Raw genomic sequence first — 21488 nt, forward strand, 5'->3', positions numbered from 1 at the left:
GAGTGACAGGGAGAGCTACTAGTGCCAGAGACAGAAGACCTCCCGGCAGCCACAGCCTGACATAGATGGAGATACGGAGCTGATAGTATCAGGCCCAGCAGAGCATCATTGAGAGAAATGCTCATCAATCACACAGCACCTGCAGGAGGCTGCCAGACCATAAACAGCCCACCATCTTGCTCAAAAAGCTGTTGCTGACTACTGACCTCCTTGGTAGAAGCAACATTCGTGTCTCCTGTTCTTGTTTGTACTTTTGACTTGCTATGTTTCTCGACTATGCTCTTGTATCTCCCTTTGGTCCAGTTGCCTGGATTTATTGTTGCGTATGACCTGGACTGAACAAAATTCCCTTCCTCAGCCTTCTTGCTGGTGAGTCACATTGCTCCCTGTGTGTGTCTTGGCTCTATATTTTCCTGCATTTCTGAGGCTCTGGTTGTTCCCTGAGAACAAAGCAGGAAACCCATTTAGTTGCAAATGAAAGATAATGTAAGCAGAAGGGATGCAACACAAGCTGAATTAATAATGCAGTTTGACACCACTTTCATGGTCATGTCTCAATGCTACCGAATTATGGGACTTGTAGTTTTGTGAGACATTTAGCCTTCTCTGTCAGCAAACTTTGCTGCCACAACAAACTATACAGTACATTCCAGCATTCGATAGAATGGAGCCATGACAGTTAAAGCATTGTCAAATGGTATTAATTCTACCTGTGCTCCAGACTGACTTTTTGATGTTTCATTTTGCTCAGCTTTGACTGCAGCTTTTCAACAGCTTGATCCCAGGTATCTGTCCAAGGTCCTGAAATACTCTCAGAAGGAACAAAAGTTTTGGAAGAAATAATGTGATGAAAAAGAATATGGACTTCCAGATGATGTTGGGCTTCAGGTCCCAACCACTGAAGCAAGTACAGCCAAGGCTTACTGGGAGTTGCAGTACAACATTTAGAGAGCCACAAGATTCCCAGCATGGTCTGAATAGCCTAAAGGCATCAGAGTGCATCTGATCTTAGAAGCTAAGCCGGAACAGCCCTGGTTATTAATTGGATGGGAGACTGTCAACAAATACCAGGTGTTGTTGGCTGTAGTTTAGAAGTAGGAACAGATAAAATCACTTCTAATTATTACTTACCTAAGAAAATGATATGAAATTCAAGGGATAGCCATAAGTCAACAGGAGACTTGAAGGTGCATTGTTGTTGTTCTTGGGTGTTTCAAAATCCTTTCAGTTATGGTGACTCCAACCCAATCATGGGGGTTTCTTGGGGAGATTTGTTCAGAGGGGTTTTGCTTTTTCCATCCTCTGAGGCTGAGAGAGAGGGCTTTGCCCAATCACCCAGTGAGGATTCAGACCCAAACCACTCAATGCTCAAACCACTACACCACACTGGCTCTCAGATGTGCATACACACGCATAAGACTCCCATCAGAACTTGGTGAATGAGCAGATACAAAACAGGATAACCTAAGGAATTCAAACCAGAAACCTCTATGGAAGAGAAAACTTCAATCTACATTAACAGAATATTTCAAGCCTTAAACAGGTAAATTAGGAAGACCTTGTAATACCAAGTGAGTGAAATATAACCCTTCAGGTGGCTCCTGAAATCTGCCACAATTTTTTATTGTATTGTCAGAAGGCATGGAGAACAGAGAACCACCTTCATTCATAGACAAAGGGAGGATTTTAAGTTTGTTTCAGGAAATCTGCAGAGCTTGAAAAAATTACTTCTTTAGAGAGATGACAACTTCCAAAAGTTTCCCTATGGAAGGCAATATTGAAACCAATGGGACATCATCCTACAGCATCGAAAAGTTACTTTTTTCAGTTGTAGTCCAAACGTAACTCACCCAGGCTATAGGAAGATGCTCTACTGATTTCAGCATTGCTTGGAGGGCTTGGAGAACACCTTTGATCAGCATCAGCCATGGTTGGCTCTCAAAACTGTTTCTGCAACTCTTGATCATTTCCAGGTTTTCCGAACCTCCTGACCAAACTATCTCTGCTAGGAGTGATAATTCACCTTTTTAGAATAAGATACAGGATACCCTGATGTACAGTTTTGCATCTATGGATTGAACTATCCACAGATTGAAAAAAATACACATTTTTAAAAAAATCAAAAACAAACCTTGATTTTGATATTTTACACATGGGACACCATTTGGCTACAGTGGGCCCTTAGTATCCACTGATGTTTGGTTCTAGGACCCTCTGTGGATACCAAAATCTGTGGATGATCAAGCCCCATTAAACACAATGGCATAGTAAAATGGTATCCCTGACATAAAATGGCAAAATCAAGGTTTGCTTTTGGGATCTATATATTTTAAAATATTTTCAAGCTGTGGATGCTTGAATCTGAGGATAAGAAATCCATGGATATGAAGGGCTGACTGCATATAAGGAATTGGAGCATGCATGGATTTTGCTGTCCATGGGGGGGGGGGGGGTCCTGGAATTAAACCCGACCAGATACCAAGGGCTTATTGTATTTAGCATTTTTCTTTTTTAAAAAATGTTTTGGTTTTTTAAAAAGAGAAATGTTAGTGGTAGTTTTCATTTCTGCTTCCAAGGGCAGAAAATTGGTCCCTGAACCCTCCCACAGTTGCCTAGTCGTCTTAGATTTTACACTGTGTAACATCTGGAACAGAAGAACTCATAATTCTACCCTGAGGATCCTGCCTTTAGAAGTTAAGGTAAATTATCCCCAGACATCTCATGAATTCAAACAAGGAAAAGACGGCCCCTGTAGAGCAATGTCGGAGTTGTATTTGGAAATGCTGTTTCACCCTGAATGGAAATGCTTGCTGGCTGAATGGAAAGAGCCCCGTGGGAAGAAAGTTGCTTAGCCTTTCATGGATGCACACTCAGTGACTGCTGCTGTCAGGGGCAAACGTCGGCCGTGGAGCCAACTCCTTCCAGGCGGCTGACGTGTTAATCCATACAAGCTGATATTTAGTGAAATCTTTCCATTGGCAGGATGAGAGACCGGCTTATTCCTGGAGATTTATGTCAGTCCTGAAGCCAGGAGCCATTTCTCTTTAGATAGTGTCAGATCTCTGATCAGCCAACTTTGATTACTGGGCTGAAGAGTTATTTAAGATGTCTTGTCTAGCAAAGCGATTAGCTATTTAATCCAGAGCGGTTTTGGGACGCACACATCTAGGCATATATCAATCTTTCTCCAAAGGGGATTGCACCATTTTTTTTCTGGAACAGCCAATTTAGCATTTAGAGATGGATTTATTTTGGGAGGAAAATATCTGGGAAAAGTGTTGTTTTTTAAACAAACAGGTTTCTAGAGTGTCAAGAAACCCCCAAAAGGAGAAACCTAGATAGGTGAGAATCTTCATGTCTGAGACGTATTCAGTAAGGAAAAAAAAGCATGGCATCTTTCCTTTAAAAAACCCTATTATTTCCTTTGGAGAAAGTAACATTTCTGCACAACAGATTTGTTTTCTGTGCAGAAAAGGCCATTCTCTGGGCAATCAAGTGCCAAAACCTGTGGATAATGTTCAAACATGATGGCTTTCTTGCAAAGAGAGAAAGAGAAAGAAAATATAATTCATTATTTTTTTCCTGGAAGGGTGAAAGTTATGAAGATTCATATCCCTACCAGCATTTCAAGGAAGGAAAAAGTCAATTTATGGAGGAAACCCTTGTTTATTAGTCCCAAGGATTTTGTCTCCTTCAGAGTCTTAACAAAAAACCTTAAGAGAAGAAGGTTTACTCCTCTAAAAAGGGGGACATAGCACTGGCAAGTATGGATAGGGTAGTTCAACGTAGAAAGGATTTACTAAAATTCACAAATGTGTCACAAATATTCAGGATGGAAAAAAAACTGGTATTTTTTTTTAAATAAGAAAGTTTTTAAAAAGAATAAAAGCCAGTAGACTATCACAAGTGACGGAGTTGTGTGGCGCTGAGTCTCTAGCAACAGGGAATGATGTTGTGACAAGGAATATCCCAGGACCTGTGGAGGTGCCCGCTTATTCTCCTCACCCCATGACATGCTGATGTGAGAGTGTTGGCATGTCATCATGAAGGATCTTGCTCAAGAACTCCATCGCTCAGAGTGATTGGCTGGTTTCTAAAGTGGGTTTCCAGAACCAGTTCAGGAGATGGAGCTATCATAGTTACGCTGCTGAAGTAGGATCCCACCTATTTATAGCAATAGCAATCACATTTACATTTTTGTACTACTTAATTAAAACATATAGCCCATGTCCACACAGAGGAAAATAAATGTTTCTGCCTTGTTCCCACATTGACCTGTTTAGATGGTGCATGGGGCCAAACTGGGTGAAACACAGGTCCAATACATGTGCCAATACTTTTCTCTAGAGTAAAAGAGAGTCCACTTTTGTTCTGAATCAGGCCATAAACTCTAGAGACCATGACCATGCGGACTGTGTGCCAGTGTGGGAACAGGGGAGATGAGCATCAGCAGGTGAGCAGAAGAGCTCAGGAGAAGCTGCCCTAGGTCAGGTGAGCCAATGACCTCTTCCCACCCAGAAATGCCAACTCCTGCCACACTGCTCTCACTTTCAAATTCACGCATTTCCTCTGGTACATACTGCATTTTAATGGGACTGGGGCTGGGGCAGGAGCAGGGAGTTTAAGGACAGTGCTACTGGTATCAATCCATTCTGGGTAGTGGTTGTGCACACATCTTGCCCTCCACACAGATTCAGGTGCCCCAGTGGTAAGCCAGGTTTTCCCATCAGTGCAGACGTGTCCATAGGTCTGGTGCTGTAGGGGTATCTTGCATCTCATTTGATCTTGACATCTAAACATGGTCTTCCCTGGTTAGTATTGGATGGAAACCACCACTGAAGACCAGGGGCTGTAGGCTATATTTCAGAGGATGGAATGGGTAAAGCAACCTCTGAGTATCCTTTGCCTACAAAAACTATATAAAATTAATGGTGTTGCCATAAGTAGACAAGCCATTTGAAGGCACATCCATACACACAATAATAAATGTTATCAACATCAGTACCAAGGGCATCTGGTGCCCTGTTGTCCGACAACAGCATCCACTGCAAAGCTCACTCCGAAGAAATAGCTGGGGCGCTTAAAACACATACCCATCCACCAACACACATATATTAAGAGGAGATCACTTTATGAAATCTTGTTTCTGGATCTGGTCATAAGTTCTTTGACTCAGTTCACGCTCATAGACACCTTTAATCCGAGGTTGCTGGTGGTTCCCATATGAGTGGAGCAATGAATCCACTTAGTGTATTACTCCAGACATTAAAGGGGGTATTCAAGAAACTGGATCTAGTTTGGAAATAGCACATTGGATAATACTTTAGTCTAAAACCCAAAGTGAATTCACTATCCCATTGAGATGGAAGCCCCTGCCCATCACTCTTTCTGAAAGCACATTTCCATCCTCTGAAACCAGTATTTTGCATCCCACTCTGGCTAGCGGATCTCAGAGTTTTAGTAGGTCCCATAAGCCTGAAAGCTGTCCAGCTCTAATGTACAAAATCCCCTCTTCCTTGGAGGAAGTGCCAGGCATTTTTAATGAATTGCAATCAATAAATACAACTCTATAGGTCTGTAAAACAATCCAATGTTGGCATCGCTAAGTTATCTGCACTGTATTGGCACTGCCCTGTCTCCGCTCTGAGTGCATTTCACACATTTTTATAGATCAGATTACAAGTGTAAATACTGCATTCTTTGCTGTTTCCTCACTGGCAAATCAATGAGGTCCTCCATGTCAGTAGCTGATACCAGGCACGATAAAACACCCTGTGACTAGATAAACTTAATCCCAACAGCTTTGACATAAAACTGGGAAGGTATTACTTTGAAGGGTTTAACATATTAACAGGCTCAAAACATCATTTTTGGAATATTTATGGAAATCACTTTCATAAAGCTTATACAAGCAGAATAACAAAACCCAAAGAAATATTACTAAAATCCTACCCTCCATTAAATATGTTGACACTTAAAACCTTTTCCCTGATATATTGTGCCACTGATGATTTAACACAAAACAACCCTTGACAATTTAACTCATTGGATTTGTTGAGCACTTCAGGGATTTATTTTGTGTGTTTTTTTAAAAGGGGGGTATGGTAATTTGTTCTAAAACCTTTTCATGTCTCAATTCTAAATTCTGAAGGAGACCACATATATCTTAATTTACCTTACTGGTAGACAAAAGCAATTGAAGATATGTGCATAATTAATCATTACTCACAAGCTGTTTTACTAAGTATTAGAACTCTACAACATGAATTTGGAGTGTAGAAGCTAATTATTATTTTATGAATTGTTATTGCTGTTGATATTGGCCCAGTACAGACCGCCCAAAAAGGGCGGTCTTTCGGTGCCGTTTTGCTCTGCGGGGAATCCGCAGCCTCCAGACCGCGAGACTTCCCCGTGAAGCAAAAAGAACCTGCAAAAAGTGGGTTCTTGCGGCACAATTATGATGCCACAGTGTGCCAATGGCGCACTCATGATGTCATAACGGCGCCGCGATGTGCGGACACTAGGCGTCCTGCATGTAACAATGGCGGCGCCCATCTGTACAGGGCGCTGCCATTGTTATGCCCTCGTCATGTGCTAGGGTTGAGGCACGTGTGGGCGGAGCGCCCCCAGCCAACCCCTAACACATGATGAGGGCGTCCAATAGGCCCGCCTGTACCGGGCCATTGTTAACATACCCATGTGGTGCTGTGGTTTGAGCACTGGACTCTGACTCTAGATACCAGGGTTCAAATCCTGGCTTGGCCATGGAAACCCACTGAGTGACCTTGGCCAAGTAACACTCTCTCAGCCTCAGAGGATGGCAATGGCAAACCCCCTCTGAAAACACTTGCCAAGAAAACCCCATGATAGGGTTCCCTTAGGGTAACCATAAGTTGGAAACTACTTGAAGGCACACAGCAACAACACCATCAATGTACATAGTACTATAAAAACCCCAAAACAGTGGGTCCTGCCAAAGAAGGACCATAAAAAACATGTACATACCCAGAGAGGGAAGGAAGGCATAATAGAAATATAAAACTAAATAATACCATTGTAAAACCAGTTGTGCAGTAAAGCAGAAAGAAATGCAATATAAAGCAAAGCAAACTGACAAATATATATAACCAATAATAAACAAGATAATAAAACAATATTAAACCAAAATTCCAGAACCTTTAGAAGTATGGCTAACAACAACAACTGTTGTTGCTGTTGTTTATTGTGGAACAGCCATTTCCATGGAAACACAACCAGCTGTGTGCAGAGAGATCAGAAGATGGGCATCACTACAGTGGACCCTTCCCATTTGCTGGGGTTAGGGGCACAGGACCCCCGTGAAAGTGGAAAAACTGCAAATAAAACAAACCACTTTTTAAAAAATCTGTGAGAACATCTCTCTAGGAATCTCTAGGGCAGGGGTAGGCAACCTGCGGCCCGCGGGCCGGATGCGGCCCGTCGAGGCCTTGGGACCGGCCCAGCCCGGTCCTGCCACCGATTGCTGCCGGGGCCTTTGGCCTCTCGTGCGCAGGGGCAAGGGGGGCAATTGTCTATAGACGCCTCAGAAACATGCATTTATATTAACATTTTTTAAAAAATCAGCAAATTTTTTTGCGTGTCCTCCACTTTTTTAAAAAAAGTGTCCACCATTTGAAAATGTTGTCCTACATTTGTCCCAGTTTATTTATTTATTTAATTTTTTTTTTAAATTATTTAATTATTTATTTTTTTTGGCTTCGGCCCCCCAGTTGTCTGAGGGACAGCAACCCGGCCCCCGGCTCATAACGGTTGCCTACCCCTGCTCTAGGTCCTCCAGAGCAATTCTATGATCAAGAACTGCTAGAAGGTGACCATAAAATTGCACTGGAGGATCTACAAATATCTAGAGAAGTGGTCTCTAGGAATCTCTAGGACTTGTTCTCCAATGTAACATTTGGCATAGGATGACATTAGAGTCATACTGGAGGACTTAAAGATTCCTAGAGAGAGCATTTTAATCAAATCTATGAATAATCAAATTCACAAAAGTCAAAGCTGCCAATGTAGAGGGCCAAGTTTAGTTCGAAATTTGGCCCATTATCTTTGTTAAGCTGGGAGTGAGTTATGTTTTGTATTGTAACAACTATGGTTATAATTTACTGTTTTTCACTGGGCTAGTAATGGGCTGTCTGCTTTGAATTTATTCTTGTGTGTCTCTGATGAGGGCTCTTCACTGGCAAAAATACTCCAGGTTATTTTTACAATGTGAAAAACAGTGAATCTATCTTTCATTAAGTTACATGCTTAGTTATTACCAAAAGAAACTGCAGTCAAATCTCCATAACCATGAATTCTGCATCCACAGATGCAGCTAATATGGTTCTAAAATATCAACCAAAAGAATTCCAAAAGCAAACCTTGATTTTGCTATTTTATATAAGAGACATCATTTTACTATGTCATTAAGTAAAGTGGGACTTATGCATCCACGGATTTTGGTATCCATGGAGGGTCATGAAGCCAAACCACAGTGGATACCACTGGACCACTGGATCCACCAGGAATGAGTAAATTGTAACCAGTTATTTGTAATAAGCTTTGGATGAGAAGAGAAGGCTTGCTTAGGCTTATGAGCATGTAATTTATGACGATCTTTAAATACAATACATTACACTTCCTTCTTTTCATTTCATTTTTTGAACTCATCAACATCATTAGATGTGATGAACATTTGAAAAATGTGTGATTTGACATGAAAATGTTTAAAAGCCCTTGCAAACTATTTTTAAAAAGGCACCTTCCTTTTACTTTCTTTCCTTGACCCTAACAAGGAAGCATCCTTCAAAGCAGAGATGTACACAGACCTAAAACATGTGACAGTTTTACTATGCAATTAAAGTCTTCCTTTAAAATGTAAACAATAAAAGCTATCAAACTACCAAATGTTCCCCCACTATTCCCCAAGCACCTTCTAAATCAGAGAATGCTAAAGGAGAAAGAGGAGACTAGTTTGGGACTAGGATGCAGCAGAGAAGTTTAAAGGAAGATGAGAAAAATGTTTTTCCATGTTGTGAGGTCTATGAAGATGCAGCACCCTAAACAATACCAGTCTGAGACCTGTGATTCTTTAGCAAATGCAAAATCACTATGATATACATGCAATCTTATCTACTACCTATTTTCATTCATGGGGGGAAATCTGTTCTACCAGTACCCACTGGGATGCAAATAGTCATTTCTCTTATGCAAAGATCCAGTGTGTTTTCTGCAAAAGACATTAAGATTTTCCACACCAAAGTATGTCTTTGCACAAACCTTTTCTTTGCCACAAAGAAGTCCCAATAAATCATCAGCAATTCCCCAATAAAAGTACAGAGAAACCTTTCCATACCAATGTTTAACAGTAAGACAGGATAAAATGAGAGCATAGTGTTAAATGCTTGTTTGAAATGTGGTGCTGGAGCAATGTTATATGGATACTATGGAGTGCTAAAAAGACAAATGAGTGGATCTTAGATCAAATCAAGCTTGCTCTCCCCAGAAGTGAAGATGATTAAACTGAGGCTGTATACTGTACTTTGGACATATCATGACATGGCATGATGCACTAGGAAATACAATAATGCTTAGTAAATTGGATGGCAGCAGGAAAAGAGGAAGACTGCATTATAAGTGGGTTGAATCAATCATGGAAGCTAAAGCCACTTTGCACTTTGCACTTGGAGTTCTCTCATTCATAAGACTGCCAAAAGTCAAAGTCAACTTGATGGCCATTAACAAAAAGAGAGTTAAATGTAACAAATATAACAAAAGCAATGCAAGAAGGACAAAAGACAATGATAGAAAAGAAGGTAATAGATAACCACAACCAAGGAACAGAACTCACAGAGCATCCCGCAGTTCTGGTATGTCATTTGGCGTTCCAAGTGACTTCAGGCTTCTTTCCAAAGATGTCACTATCAAAAGAAGACATTATCAACATTGCCATCATCATCATCATCATCACTGAAAAGTATCTCTCGGAACCAACCTATTTAGTAACTGTCAACTCATGTCCAACAAGCAGTTCAACAAGAAAGGACATGAACATGTCTAAAGATGCTGAGACTATTGATTTATTTTTTACCTTTCTTATAAAAACACGATGGCACAGTTTCTTCAACATCCATCCCATGCTCCATTGGAAGAGGTATTCCTCCCACTAACAACCCTCAAACTAAACTTTGCATTTTGATTTCTGCAAAATTGCCATGACAAAAATATTCTCAGTTAACATGAGAGGACAACCAGGACTGATGGAAAGGGAGATGCAAAATCCAATTTAGTTAGGAATATAAGGATGTAAGTGAAGATGTGTAGGACCAGACCAAAGACAAATCTAGTCTCCTTGCATTACAGCCAACCACTGACAGTGAGAAACCCACAAGAATTATCTGGATGCAAGTGTATTATTTGTGTGTTTGTTTGTTTGTTTGTTACATCTCTATGCTACCTTTCTCCCAGAAAGGAACCCAAAATGGTTCACAAATAAAACCATTTTAAAACTTTACAATAAAAATTAAAAGATAATTAACATCAACTAGTTGAAAATAGTGCAAAATTACATCAACATACATACATTAAAAATATAACTAAAACACACACCGCAGATAAAAGCCTCCCTGACCTGATTATACATTAAAAGCCGTCTCTTGTGCATGTGCACTGATGCTATGCCAAAGTAACGTCAGAGATCTACAGAATTTAGTTGATGAAATGGCAATTGCTTTCTTCTTTGGCTAATGCTGGAATAATATTTGAGTTAAATATTCTCAATGTCTGGCCCGAAGGCAGTATAGTCCTCCCACATGAACCTGTCAGTTGTGACTATCCTCAGACGTTCTTCTCTATGCATTCATGTCTTTTCAATTTAGTAGGTTAATCACTACTCCCTCCTTACAAAATGTAGAACACTTACATACCAAATGGCATAGACAAATGGTGCCCTCATATAAGATGGCAAAAATCAAGGTGTGCATTGTGGAATTTATATATTTTTTGGAATATTTTCAAGCCATGGACGGTTGAATCCATGGATAAATAATCAGTGGATTTGGAGGGCTGACTGTGAATAAATAAATATATAAATAAATCTGCTTCTTTTACATAGCACCGTAAAGCTATTTGAGCATTGCAGCTTTAATGGGGACCCTGTTCCATTCCCAAATGGGACCCTGTTTCAGCACAACCAGAAGAGATCAGGCTTGGAAGATGGACAGATGAAAAACATGCCTTTTCCCGCAATGGCATAAAACTCTTTTCCCAGACAAGTTCCCCTGGTATTCTCCTCCTTATTTACAGGTAGTAGGAATCCCTTTTATTTTCTTGCTTTTAGAGACAGTGGAGATTCATTTATTGATATTTCCTTTCTGCCAGAACAGGACTTGAGTCTGTTCCTCTACAAGAAATTTTTGCACATACATTTTATTCTCTGTAGAGGAGATGAAAGGCCACAGAGCCTGAAAACATGGCCACATAGCCCGACCTCCCCCCCCCAAAAAAAAAACATATGGATGCCGGCCATGAAAGCCTTTGATTTCACAGTGGAGATTCCTTTTATCTGGTCACTCAGCTCTATTTCCCCCCCTGTTTCGCTGTTGTCGCAGTGTTGTTTTCAGCTGCATTATTTAAAGTTTGTTATTGATCCTGTTTTTATTGTATTTTAAATGACTCCATTTTTAAGCTGGTTTCAGGGGTTTTTAAATTCAAATGTGGGATAAAATTACTTTTAATGAATGGCTGCAGATTTATTGTTACAGAGTCTACAGGACCACCTGCAAGAGTTAGTGCTTTCTTCTCCAGTTCCCTCTCCCAAGCATTAGTTCAAACTTCACATGAAATTTTAACTTGGATGCCATCAATCCTCATTGATATTGGTTTTCCATGTTTCTTCTGCTGGTTTGCTGGCTCCTGTCAATTCCTGAATCCTTTCCACACTGCACATTAGAGTGCCATGCTTCCATTTTAATTCCTGTGGCAACTTCCTATGGAATCCTAGGATTTGTAGTTTAGGATGAGCAACTGAGAATTTTGAACCAGAGAGCTCTAGTGCTTTATCAAACTACAAACCTCGGGATGACATAAAATGCAGCCATGGAAGTTGGAGAGTAATCCTAATTTTAGTGAAAAGGGATCCCTGCTCTAATGCAGAATTTGTTCTGAATTTAATCAGTGTTTGGAAAGATTATTTGAAAGTATTGGTATTTTAAAAGAATGGATTTTTTCAGCGTCAGCAAACCCTAATGAGGAGTTTTCTAGAAATGGAAGAGCTCTCACAGTTCAGGACTTAATTCTGTGCAAAATATATATTTGTGCATGTGAAGCTGTATTTTTTTAAAAAAGTTTCCAGTAAATTCATCTTCTCTACAGAGAATAAAATGTATGTGCAGAAAATGCAGTTTCTTGTAGAGGAACAGACTCAAGTCCTGGGTTGGCAGAAAGGAGGAATATCAACAAATGAGAAAATAAAATTTCTGTGCAGAAAACAATATTCTCTCAGTGAAAACAGTATTAACTTGGCAGAAAACAATATCCTGGTGCACAAAGTGAACTTTTCTGCACAAGAAACATCTCTTCTCTGTGTAGAAAAAGTACCAGAAAATACTACAAAATGTCTATTTCTTTCAAAAAAAAAATTTTATTACTTACAAATAAAATCCATTTACCATTTCTTCCCCAGAGAATTCACTTTTCCCCAGACAGTGACTAATCTTCAAAAACTGTGACAGTCTTCCTCTTTTCTTTCTTTGTATGTTTGTGTGTGTATACACATATGAAAGCCAGCTTGGTGTAGTGGCTTGAGCATTGATCTATGCCTCTGGAGATCAGGGTTCGATTCTCTGCTTGGCCATGGAAACCCACTGGGTGACCTTGGGTGAGTCACACAGAAACACTGTGACACAACAGTAACACTTCTCTCTCTCTCTCTCTCTCTCTCTCTCTCTCTCTCCACACACACACACACACACACAAAGAAATATTGCTGCTCTGTGCCTTCAAGTCATTTCCACATTATGACACCCCTAAGGCAACCCTATCATGGGCTTTTCTTGGCAAGGGAGTTTGCCGTTGCTATCTTCAGAGGCTCAGATAGTGTGACTGGCGCAAGGGTACCCAGTGGGTTTACATAGCCAAATCAGGATTCGAACCCTGGTCTCCAGAATCCAGTGCTCAAACCACTACATCACACTATCTATCTATCTATCTATCTATCTATCTATCTACCTACCTACCTACCTACCTATCTATCTATCTATCTATCTATCTATCTAGTGTGTGTGTGTGTGTGTGTGTGTGTGTGTGTGTCTCCAGAGAGAGAGAAAGAAGTGGCTATGACCTTATTATTGCCTTAGACATGGAAAGACCTGATGACATTTGCACAAGTTATTGAGAATTTGAAAGAAATCGGAGGAGTTAAACCTTTCTGGAGGTCTCCATAACATGATAATTACTGCTTTTTTGTGCGTGTGCATGCACCGGTATCCATGGCCTCCCTGAATCAACCTGAAATTGAACCCTGTGCTACTGTCCATTTTCAAGATGAAATGTGACAGCTTCTAAAAATATGTCAAGGTCAATTAGACCTTCTGAAAAGACCTCCGTGCCACGGTGCAATCGTTGTCATAATACAATTGTCGGAGAAGAGCAGGATGTAACAGTGGCAAACACACTCCAATTATAAGAATTTATCTGCAGCAGCTTAGAGAAATCAAAAGGGAAGAAACCGATATGTACAAAGGGCACCAGGGATCAACTCAAAGGCTCATCAAGTTGAGTGCACAAATCACAGCCAGGAAAAGTCACTTTTCCAGTACAGGTTGAGTCTCCCTGATCCAAAATACTTGGGACCAGAAGCATTTGGGACTTTGCTCTTCCTTCCTTCCTTCCTTCCTTCCTTCCTTCCTTCCTTCCTTCTTTCCTTTGGCTGTTGGAATATTTGCATTTACATCATGAGATATCTTGGAAATGGGGCTTTAGTCTAAAACTGAAATTGATTTATCTTTTGTACACACCTTTTACACCATAGCCTGAGGGTAATTTCATTTTGTGCATGAAACACAAAGGAAACACAGAGGAGCACCTTGAGCTCAGTGGAAGAAAAATGGGATATAAATGTAATTACCAAATAAAGGCACCAACATAAGTTAGTGGTGTGTGTGTTGAGTGATGGGTGCTGTTGTAACTATCAAAAGGCAAAAGTGTCACTATCTCAGCCACCCATGTGGACATTTTGGATATTGGAATATTTTGGATTTCAGAATTACAAATAGAGGAGACTCAACCTGTAATGTTGTCCAGAGGGCCAGGTTTCATCAACGTTCTGGAATGCATTTGCAGAACTAAAACTGGTGTGTCAGTCCAGCTTGTAGGTGGAGTCATCTCTTGTAGCCACAACGGCCCAAGCCTTAGTTACATCCTGTCTGCATTACTGTTCTATACTCTTTGAAGAGTGTTCAGAAACTTTAGCTGACCCAAACAGCTGCAACCAGATTAAGGCTAGTAAAAGTAAACTCACAACTGCATTGTTCAAGCAGCTCTGCTGACTACAAGTGCTGAGTTGAACCTATAAAGCCCTATACAGCTAAGGTCCAGGCTGACCACATTCTGTCACACTAGTCTGCTCAGGCTTGAGATCTTTAGGAGAATCCCTTCTCTCTATCTCACCACCTTCGCAGATGCTCCTGGTCAATTTAAAGGCACATCAGGGAATAGGGATTAAGCCAGGATCACAATGTGGATGTACAACTGGACTTTGAACTTGGAGGCCCAAGTTTCTGCAGTGACTAGGAGTGCTTTTGAACATTTAAATGTTCTGTGCCAACTGTGACTATTCCTTGCAATATCAGATCTGGCCACAGTGGTGCATGCCTTAGTTACATCCCATTTGGACTAATGTAATGCGCTCTACCTGGGGCTACCTTTGAAGCAGTGGAAATTGGACATCAGCATGAATTGTGAATGTTCACATTGTCATATATAGACAAGAGAGTTCTGATATGGTATAGACATGAAAGTGGTATAGACATGAAAGAGTCAGATTGAGATTTGGGAGATGCTGGAGTCATGACACTCATTTGGTGGTCCTGGACTGGTCACTCCTTCAGGCTGATTTACTTCACAGGATTTTTCTTAGGATAAACTGATGAGGAGGAGAACCTTGAGTTCAGTGAAGGAAAGGTGGGACATAAATGTAACTGCTACAGAAAAGAACCAGCATGGTGTAGTGGTTGAGTCTTGGACTACAACTCTTGAGACCAGGGTTTGAATCTCTGCATGACCATGGAAGCCCACTGGGTCATCTGGAGCAAGTTAACACTCTCAGCCTCAGATGAACGAAAAGGCAACCCCCCCCCCCCCCCGGTAAAACTTGCCAAGAAAACTTCATTATAGGTTTGACTTTGGGTCCCCTTAAGTTAGAAATTACTGGAAGGCATGCAAGAACAACCAAATAAAAAGAAGCATTTCAAGATGGCAACTGAGACTTAATTTATGCAAAATATTTATACTATTCTCTGCCCAAAGGAGACAAGACAAGGCTATAACCCATCACCCAACCGCCACTACATCATTAATAATTGAAATTATAGACACACAGCTATTTGCATATCCAGGCCTTCCATCTGTCCAGTATTAAATTACTTCCTGCAGTGCATGCTCCAGCAATTAGGTCCTCAAAAATTATATACTGTTCTTTTTATGAGTGTCTTCGTTCATTTATTTATAAGCTGTTCCTTGTCAGGCACCTATGACCTAAACAATCAAACAGCTAATCCAGAAAGGAAAATTAAAGAGAATCTAACATCTCTACAACTACAAACTTCAATGTGGTTTTGTCCAAGGAAAGCCACTAGACAGACCACAGGCATGGGATGTGTGGTCCGTGGAATACATATGGTCTGCAGTCCCATTTTTGTAGCTCCCAGACCCCTTCAAAATACTTAAAAGATCTGAAGAGCACCCCTACAAAACATCATTGAGTGAAAAATTGCCCCCGTGATTCAATGTACTGAATACACATCTTCCCCTCCTGCTCATTTGTTCTGACCCAGGCTGCATCTGCACTACAACAATGATGCAGTTTGACACTTCTTTAACAGCCATGGAATGCTATGGAATTCTGGGAATTTTTGTTTTCTGAGATATGTAGCCTTCTATGTCAGAATGCTCTGGTGTCACAACAGGCTATGTATCCCAGGATTCTATAGCACTGAGCCATGGTGGTTAAAGCAGTATCAAACTGCATTAATTCTGCAGTGCAGATGTAGACCCAGACATTAATTTTGCTCTCAATGTCTGCCTCCTAGGTTTGCCCTTAAGTTCTGACTTCTTCTTTGGATCCCAAGCAACGAGCTTTGCTGCCCAGACATGAAAACTGCACATTCCAAACTCCTGCAACCTGGTGGGGTTCACCAGTTATGGGGCTTCCCTGACACTATAAGATGCACTGCATGCTGAAGCTGAACCAAAAAGCCAACAGTTGCAAAGTTGGATTGGACACACACAGAAGGTCCCTCAGATCTTCAAACCCAAATGGCTAGTAAAAGTATTGACAAATACAGCATATGGTGGGCTATTTTTGCTTTATACTTTAAGAACTCAAGCTGTGCATGTGCTGTACTCAGAAGTGGTCTTCTGGTTTCTGAAAAGTATATGTGTCTTGTCTTCTAAATTAAGACTACTTTTCTCCATAAATATATATATCTTCAAATTTTATAGTATCATTTTGGGATCCAGATTCTACCTGAAAACTTCTGGAGGCAGCTTTTCTCAACTGATAGTTCACACAGAAAGAGACATGCACACTAGTGATATATATCCTTTCCTCGCATGCAAGGACAAATAAACCTCCTTGCAAGAGAAAATAAATAGTTCTGTGCAAGATTCATCCATATTCCCTGGTAGCACAGTAGTTAAATGCCAGTATTGCAGCCAAAATGTTGTGAGTTCAATTCTAGGCAGGGCTCCAAAGTTTACTCAGCCTTCTATCCTTTCGTAGATTGGTAAAATGAGAACTCAGCTTGTTGGGGGCAATTGGCTAGCACATTGTAAAGTGCTTACGGAGTGCTAGTTCACTGATGAGTGGTATAGAAATGTAATTGCTATTGCTATTGCTATTCCAGCAATCCAAAGTGTTCCAGAGGATATTGTGTACTTTTTCCACTGAAAAAAGACAAACATTTTGTTGACAGAAAACACTCCTTCCTGTGCAAGAACAGTACATTTCTAGAACATGTATTTATTGTGTAAGAATCCATGTATTTCTCTGCACAAAAAAAATATTCCAAAATTTATTTAATTTATATTTATGCAATTAATTAATTTATATCCCACCTTTCTCTTTATACACGATCCAAGGTGGGCCTTGGGATATTTGAATATTGAGAAACATCTGTGCTAATATTTCATTATTGCTATTGTCCAGAATCCTCTATCACAGTCTTGACATATACTTAGCTACGTAGCAGAAAAATTAAGAAACCTTGTTAGTGAACTGTTAACATGCATAACTGGACATTGGCAAAACTGTCTGTCGCCAGGCCCCGAGCCACACCAGCTGGGGAAGGGGTTCCGTGCGGTTCCATGACACAGAGGCAAAGACAATGGAGGATGCTCAGTTCGGTTTTAATGCAGCTCAAACAATAACCAAAAGATCACAACAGAATCTGGGCTGGTTACTTCACCGCCCTGTGAATAAAGTTCAGCTCCAGTTAAGGGTTTGGCTCTTCCACCCTGGGGCTGAGCTCTCTCCCTGGCCTCTCTCACAAGCCACATTCTGTGGGCCAACACCGTCCGCATATGTCCCACAGAAGGTGTGGCCCTGGGTTGATCACAGGCTGCGCCTGGTAGAGTTCTGTGTCACCGCTGGTGGGGTGGACCAGGGAAGCCAACAACTTCCACCGGGTCAGCTCTCTCAATAGCTCCCCTTCCTTGGAAGTAGCATCGGTTGATTTCAGCTGCCAGGGCATCCCGGACCTGGACCCCCATCTCCACCTGGTGTCCAGTATCCCTCTCCTCCTCCGGTGTCCACCTCGGCTCCTCCTTCTCCCTCCCCGGGTCAACCCTCTCCACCCCTTTTCTCTCCTTCGAGACCTCCTCCTTCCCATCTGGCACCCCAGTCTCAGCTGTTTCCCCTTGAGGCCATGCGGTCCCGTCCTCCTGGGCTCTTTCTGGGTCCATCTGCCCATCGTCTTCATGTGCGGGACCCCAACCTGACTCCTCCCCTTCTTCCCCTCTCTGACACTATCCTGATGTGCACCAGGATCTAACAAAGTGCATCAGCACTCCCTAGCTGGTGTCCTGGTATACAACAGGACTGATGTTCTTCATTCTCATTGTACATCGATCCCAATGTGTGGCAGCCATTTTGCTGGCTCCCCTAGGCAATAACATAACAGCAGCCATTTACTGGATACAGACATTATGGAAATGCTCGATTCCAATTCCCATAAACTTTAGTCTGTTTAGGTAGACACAAGTTTTCTATAGGAGTCTGGAAAACATTTTTACTGATATTTTACTAACAGCATTTCCCAATTCTCTAGAACTGCCCCACTTTTTTCTTGGTTTGGGAATGAGTAAGAGAGACTATTCTGTCCATCCGTAATACACAGACATACAATACATTCAACCTGTTGATATTCAACATGTTAGAAATACGCACCATTGGCATTAATTCGGAAGATGCTGGCTGATGTATCCTGAAAAAGTTCCTGTAGTTCATTGGGATCAATCTGGGTAGCTAAAAAGCAAGATAGAAAAACTGTCAATACACTTCAGGAAAATTTAATGTTTTCAGTTGTTGGCTTAAGGAATCATGCTGGATGTTTTGTGGTAAAGAAAGAATTATGGTGTCAGAAATTTCAGATTGTTTCCTCTACCTCCATGTCCCATCATGATACTACTGAATCCCACAGATCATGGAAATAAGCAATAGCTTGTGTATTTTATTGCAGCTGGAAGTCTGTACTCATCAACATTGTCACTCACTCTCATCTAATTTGGGGAAACCATAGCTTAACCACGAAGAGATCCATGGACCCTGGCATGTTCCAAACACCAAAATACTGATGACCAACATAATGAGAGAACAGTAGAGATAAGAGCAGAGGGGAGGGGTTGTCCACATGATGCTACTGTCAGGGATGATGGGAGTTGTAGCTCTTCACCTCTGGCTCGAACTCACCACATGGTTGTGCACCGCGCTGACCAGTTTTGGCCAGTGGTTATAGCTTAGCAGAGTTACAGAGAATAGGCTGAAGACCCTGACAAACTCTCCAAGCCTTCTCACTCTTGCTTCCACAGAAGTCTTCACCCTTCTTCAGGATCCAGCTGGTTCTTGTAGCTTCACCCAAGACACCAGACAACTCAGTAGTCTTATATAAAAGATCTACTTTATTCTACTATATACAGCTCCAAAACTATCCAACACAACAATACTCAACTCCTCACTCTACTACCCACTCTACAACCCACAAAATACATTGGGATGCATCGTCATTATTATAGTCAATGCATGGTACCACCCACTGTTCTCTGTTTCCACCCAGTAGGCATGTACATCATTCTCATTGGTTCTCTTGGTTCATCCTACAATTAATGATTTCATCATCTCAGCCTTGACCACTTAACAATTGTCAGGTGTGTCCTATTATCCACTTTACATTTCTTGTCCTTGGCATTCAGGACTTGTTAATTGTATTACCATTTACACCTGTGTGGTTCCCAATTGTCTTCTGCTGAGTCACCCTGACTCTCACATACATGTTTTATTTCTTTGACTGTATATCCCATGTTGCTTTTTCCTTAACAGCTACATATTCCAGATACATTTTTTTTTTCCAGAATTTCACTGGTTCAATTGTTGGGGGCAGCTTGGAGTCCATAAAAAGTCTTGAATAGAGTCCAAGGTGAGTTCATCACACCCTTATCATGTAGTACCTCAGCTGAAAAGTTTATCTGGACTTACTTAGTGAAGAACTAATCTGTTGGATCAAGGCAAAACCAGGTTTCCAATCTCTGACCCTCGGTGCCCTCTCTTGCTCAGTCCCAGACTACAGTTCAGTAACAGCTGAATTATTTCAGACTAAGAAAAGAGTGAGGGGAGGGATAGGGATAGCCAGAAAACTCCAACTAATTTTAAATGGATGTGAAAATCTGCCTCTCTCTCCTCCACACCTTTCAGAATCAGTCAACAGCAAACAGTCAGTTTAGGAGGAAAGTCCTCCCCAAAAGATGTAGCAACAATTTAAAGGCAGGGATGCTTGCTGAGAGTGTAAACAGAAAGGGGGAGTGGAATGAGTTCAAAACACAATGGCCAATAAAAATGAAATGAGTTCAACTTCATAAAATCCAGTGCTAAAATATTATATTTTCCCTCCTTTTTTATATGTTTGCAAATATGACTTTGTCACTGCTATATATTCAAATGAGCCTTTGGGTTTGCTTTAGGGTTTCCATAGGTCAGAAATGACTTGAACATACACAACAACAAATTATCTCTTCCAGCTTGAGGTACAAATTGAATTTCAAGTTGGAAGCAACTTGAAGACTTGCAACAACTATAGATACAAATATGGCAACATTATATTTGTACATACAAATACCTCTGCTCCAGGCAACTGGTCCTCACAGTTCTAGACCCCCCTACAAAAAAAATGGAGGCTCATGCATACTCAAGACCCATAGGCTTGAATGAGGCGCACCCCTGGGCACACGCACCATTGAAAATTGCGGAGGTTGACCCTCCGCGGATATTCAAGGTCTCCTATCTCAGATTTGCAAGTTTGGAGAGGCGACTCTACTTAAAAAAATATTACTGCATGATGACAATAAATAGACAGACTGACTATGGAAGCCGTTTGATATGTTTGTCCAATACAGATTGATCACATATAGATGAAGGTTGCAAAAGCAGAGATACACTTGCAATGCCATTTTGTATGGATCTGCATCATGCAAGGTTCGATCGTATACATCAGTTGTGCATTTGTTTGCACATTTTGTATTTTGGACATCACCATTCAAAAAGAGCACTGTGTAAACACAATTCAAGTGTAACTTTATGTTAATAGACTTACACCATGCAATTCTAAGGCAGGAGCTCACAGACTTTCATATTTGTGCACACAAATGTACACAAAGTCACATTGGTCAAATCCTTTTTGGTGCGCACCAACAGGAGGTTTTTGCAGTATGGGACAGATCTCTCAAACTTAAAATCAAAATCAAAATCCTTTCCCTCCCTCCCTCTCTCTCTCTCTTTCCCTTTCAGACATGCAAACACATTCTTACAATGCACTAACTACTATGGAAAAAACAAAAACAGCCAACTGGCAATGGTAAGGGCAAATTATATGTTTCAGAAGCTGTCTGTTCTGCATACTGGTGGCTCTTATGAGAAGGTTCAGGAGCAAAAGAAAGAGAGTCAAGGGAATGTAAAGTCTACTACATAATACTTCACAGCCCAGTTC

General features: G+C 41.0%; 1 protein-coding gene across 10 annotated transcripts in view; it reads right to left on the reverse strand.

The window, feature by feature from the left end:
• TSNARE1 (t-SNARE domain containing 1) overlaps positions 1-21488 on the reverse strand; it is a 485050-nt gene that overhangs the window by 306302 nt on the left and 157260 nt on the right. For all 10 annotated transcript variants that reach the window (XM_042464556.1, XM_042464559.1, XM_042464550.1 and 7 more), the window contains 2 exons: positions 18680-18757; positions 9866-9935 (listed from right to left, as the gene is read on the reverse strand). In XM_042464556.1, the coding sequence (XP_042320490.1) occupies positions 9866-9935; positions 18680-18757 (148 nt within the window). The remainder of the gene's footprint in view (positions 1-9865; positions 9936-18679; positions 18758-21488) is intronic.

Source organism: Sceloporus undulatus, chromosome 4 (assembly GCF_019175285.1).
Source record: "Sceloporus undulatus isolate JIND9_A2432 ecotype Alabama chromosome 4, SceUnd_v1.1, whole genome shotgun sequence".
NCBI classification, from domain to species: domain Eukaryota; kingdom Metazoa; phylum Chordata; class Lepidosauria; order Squamata; family Phrynosomatidae; genus Sceloporus; species Sceloporus undulatus.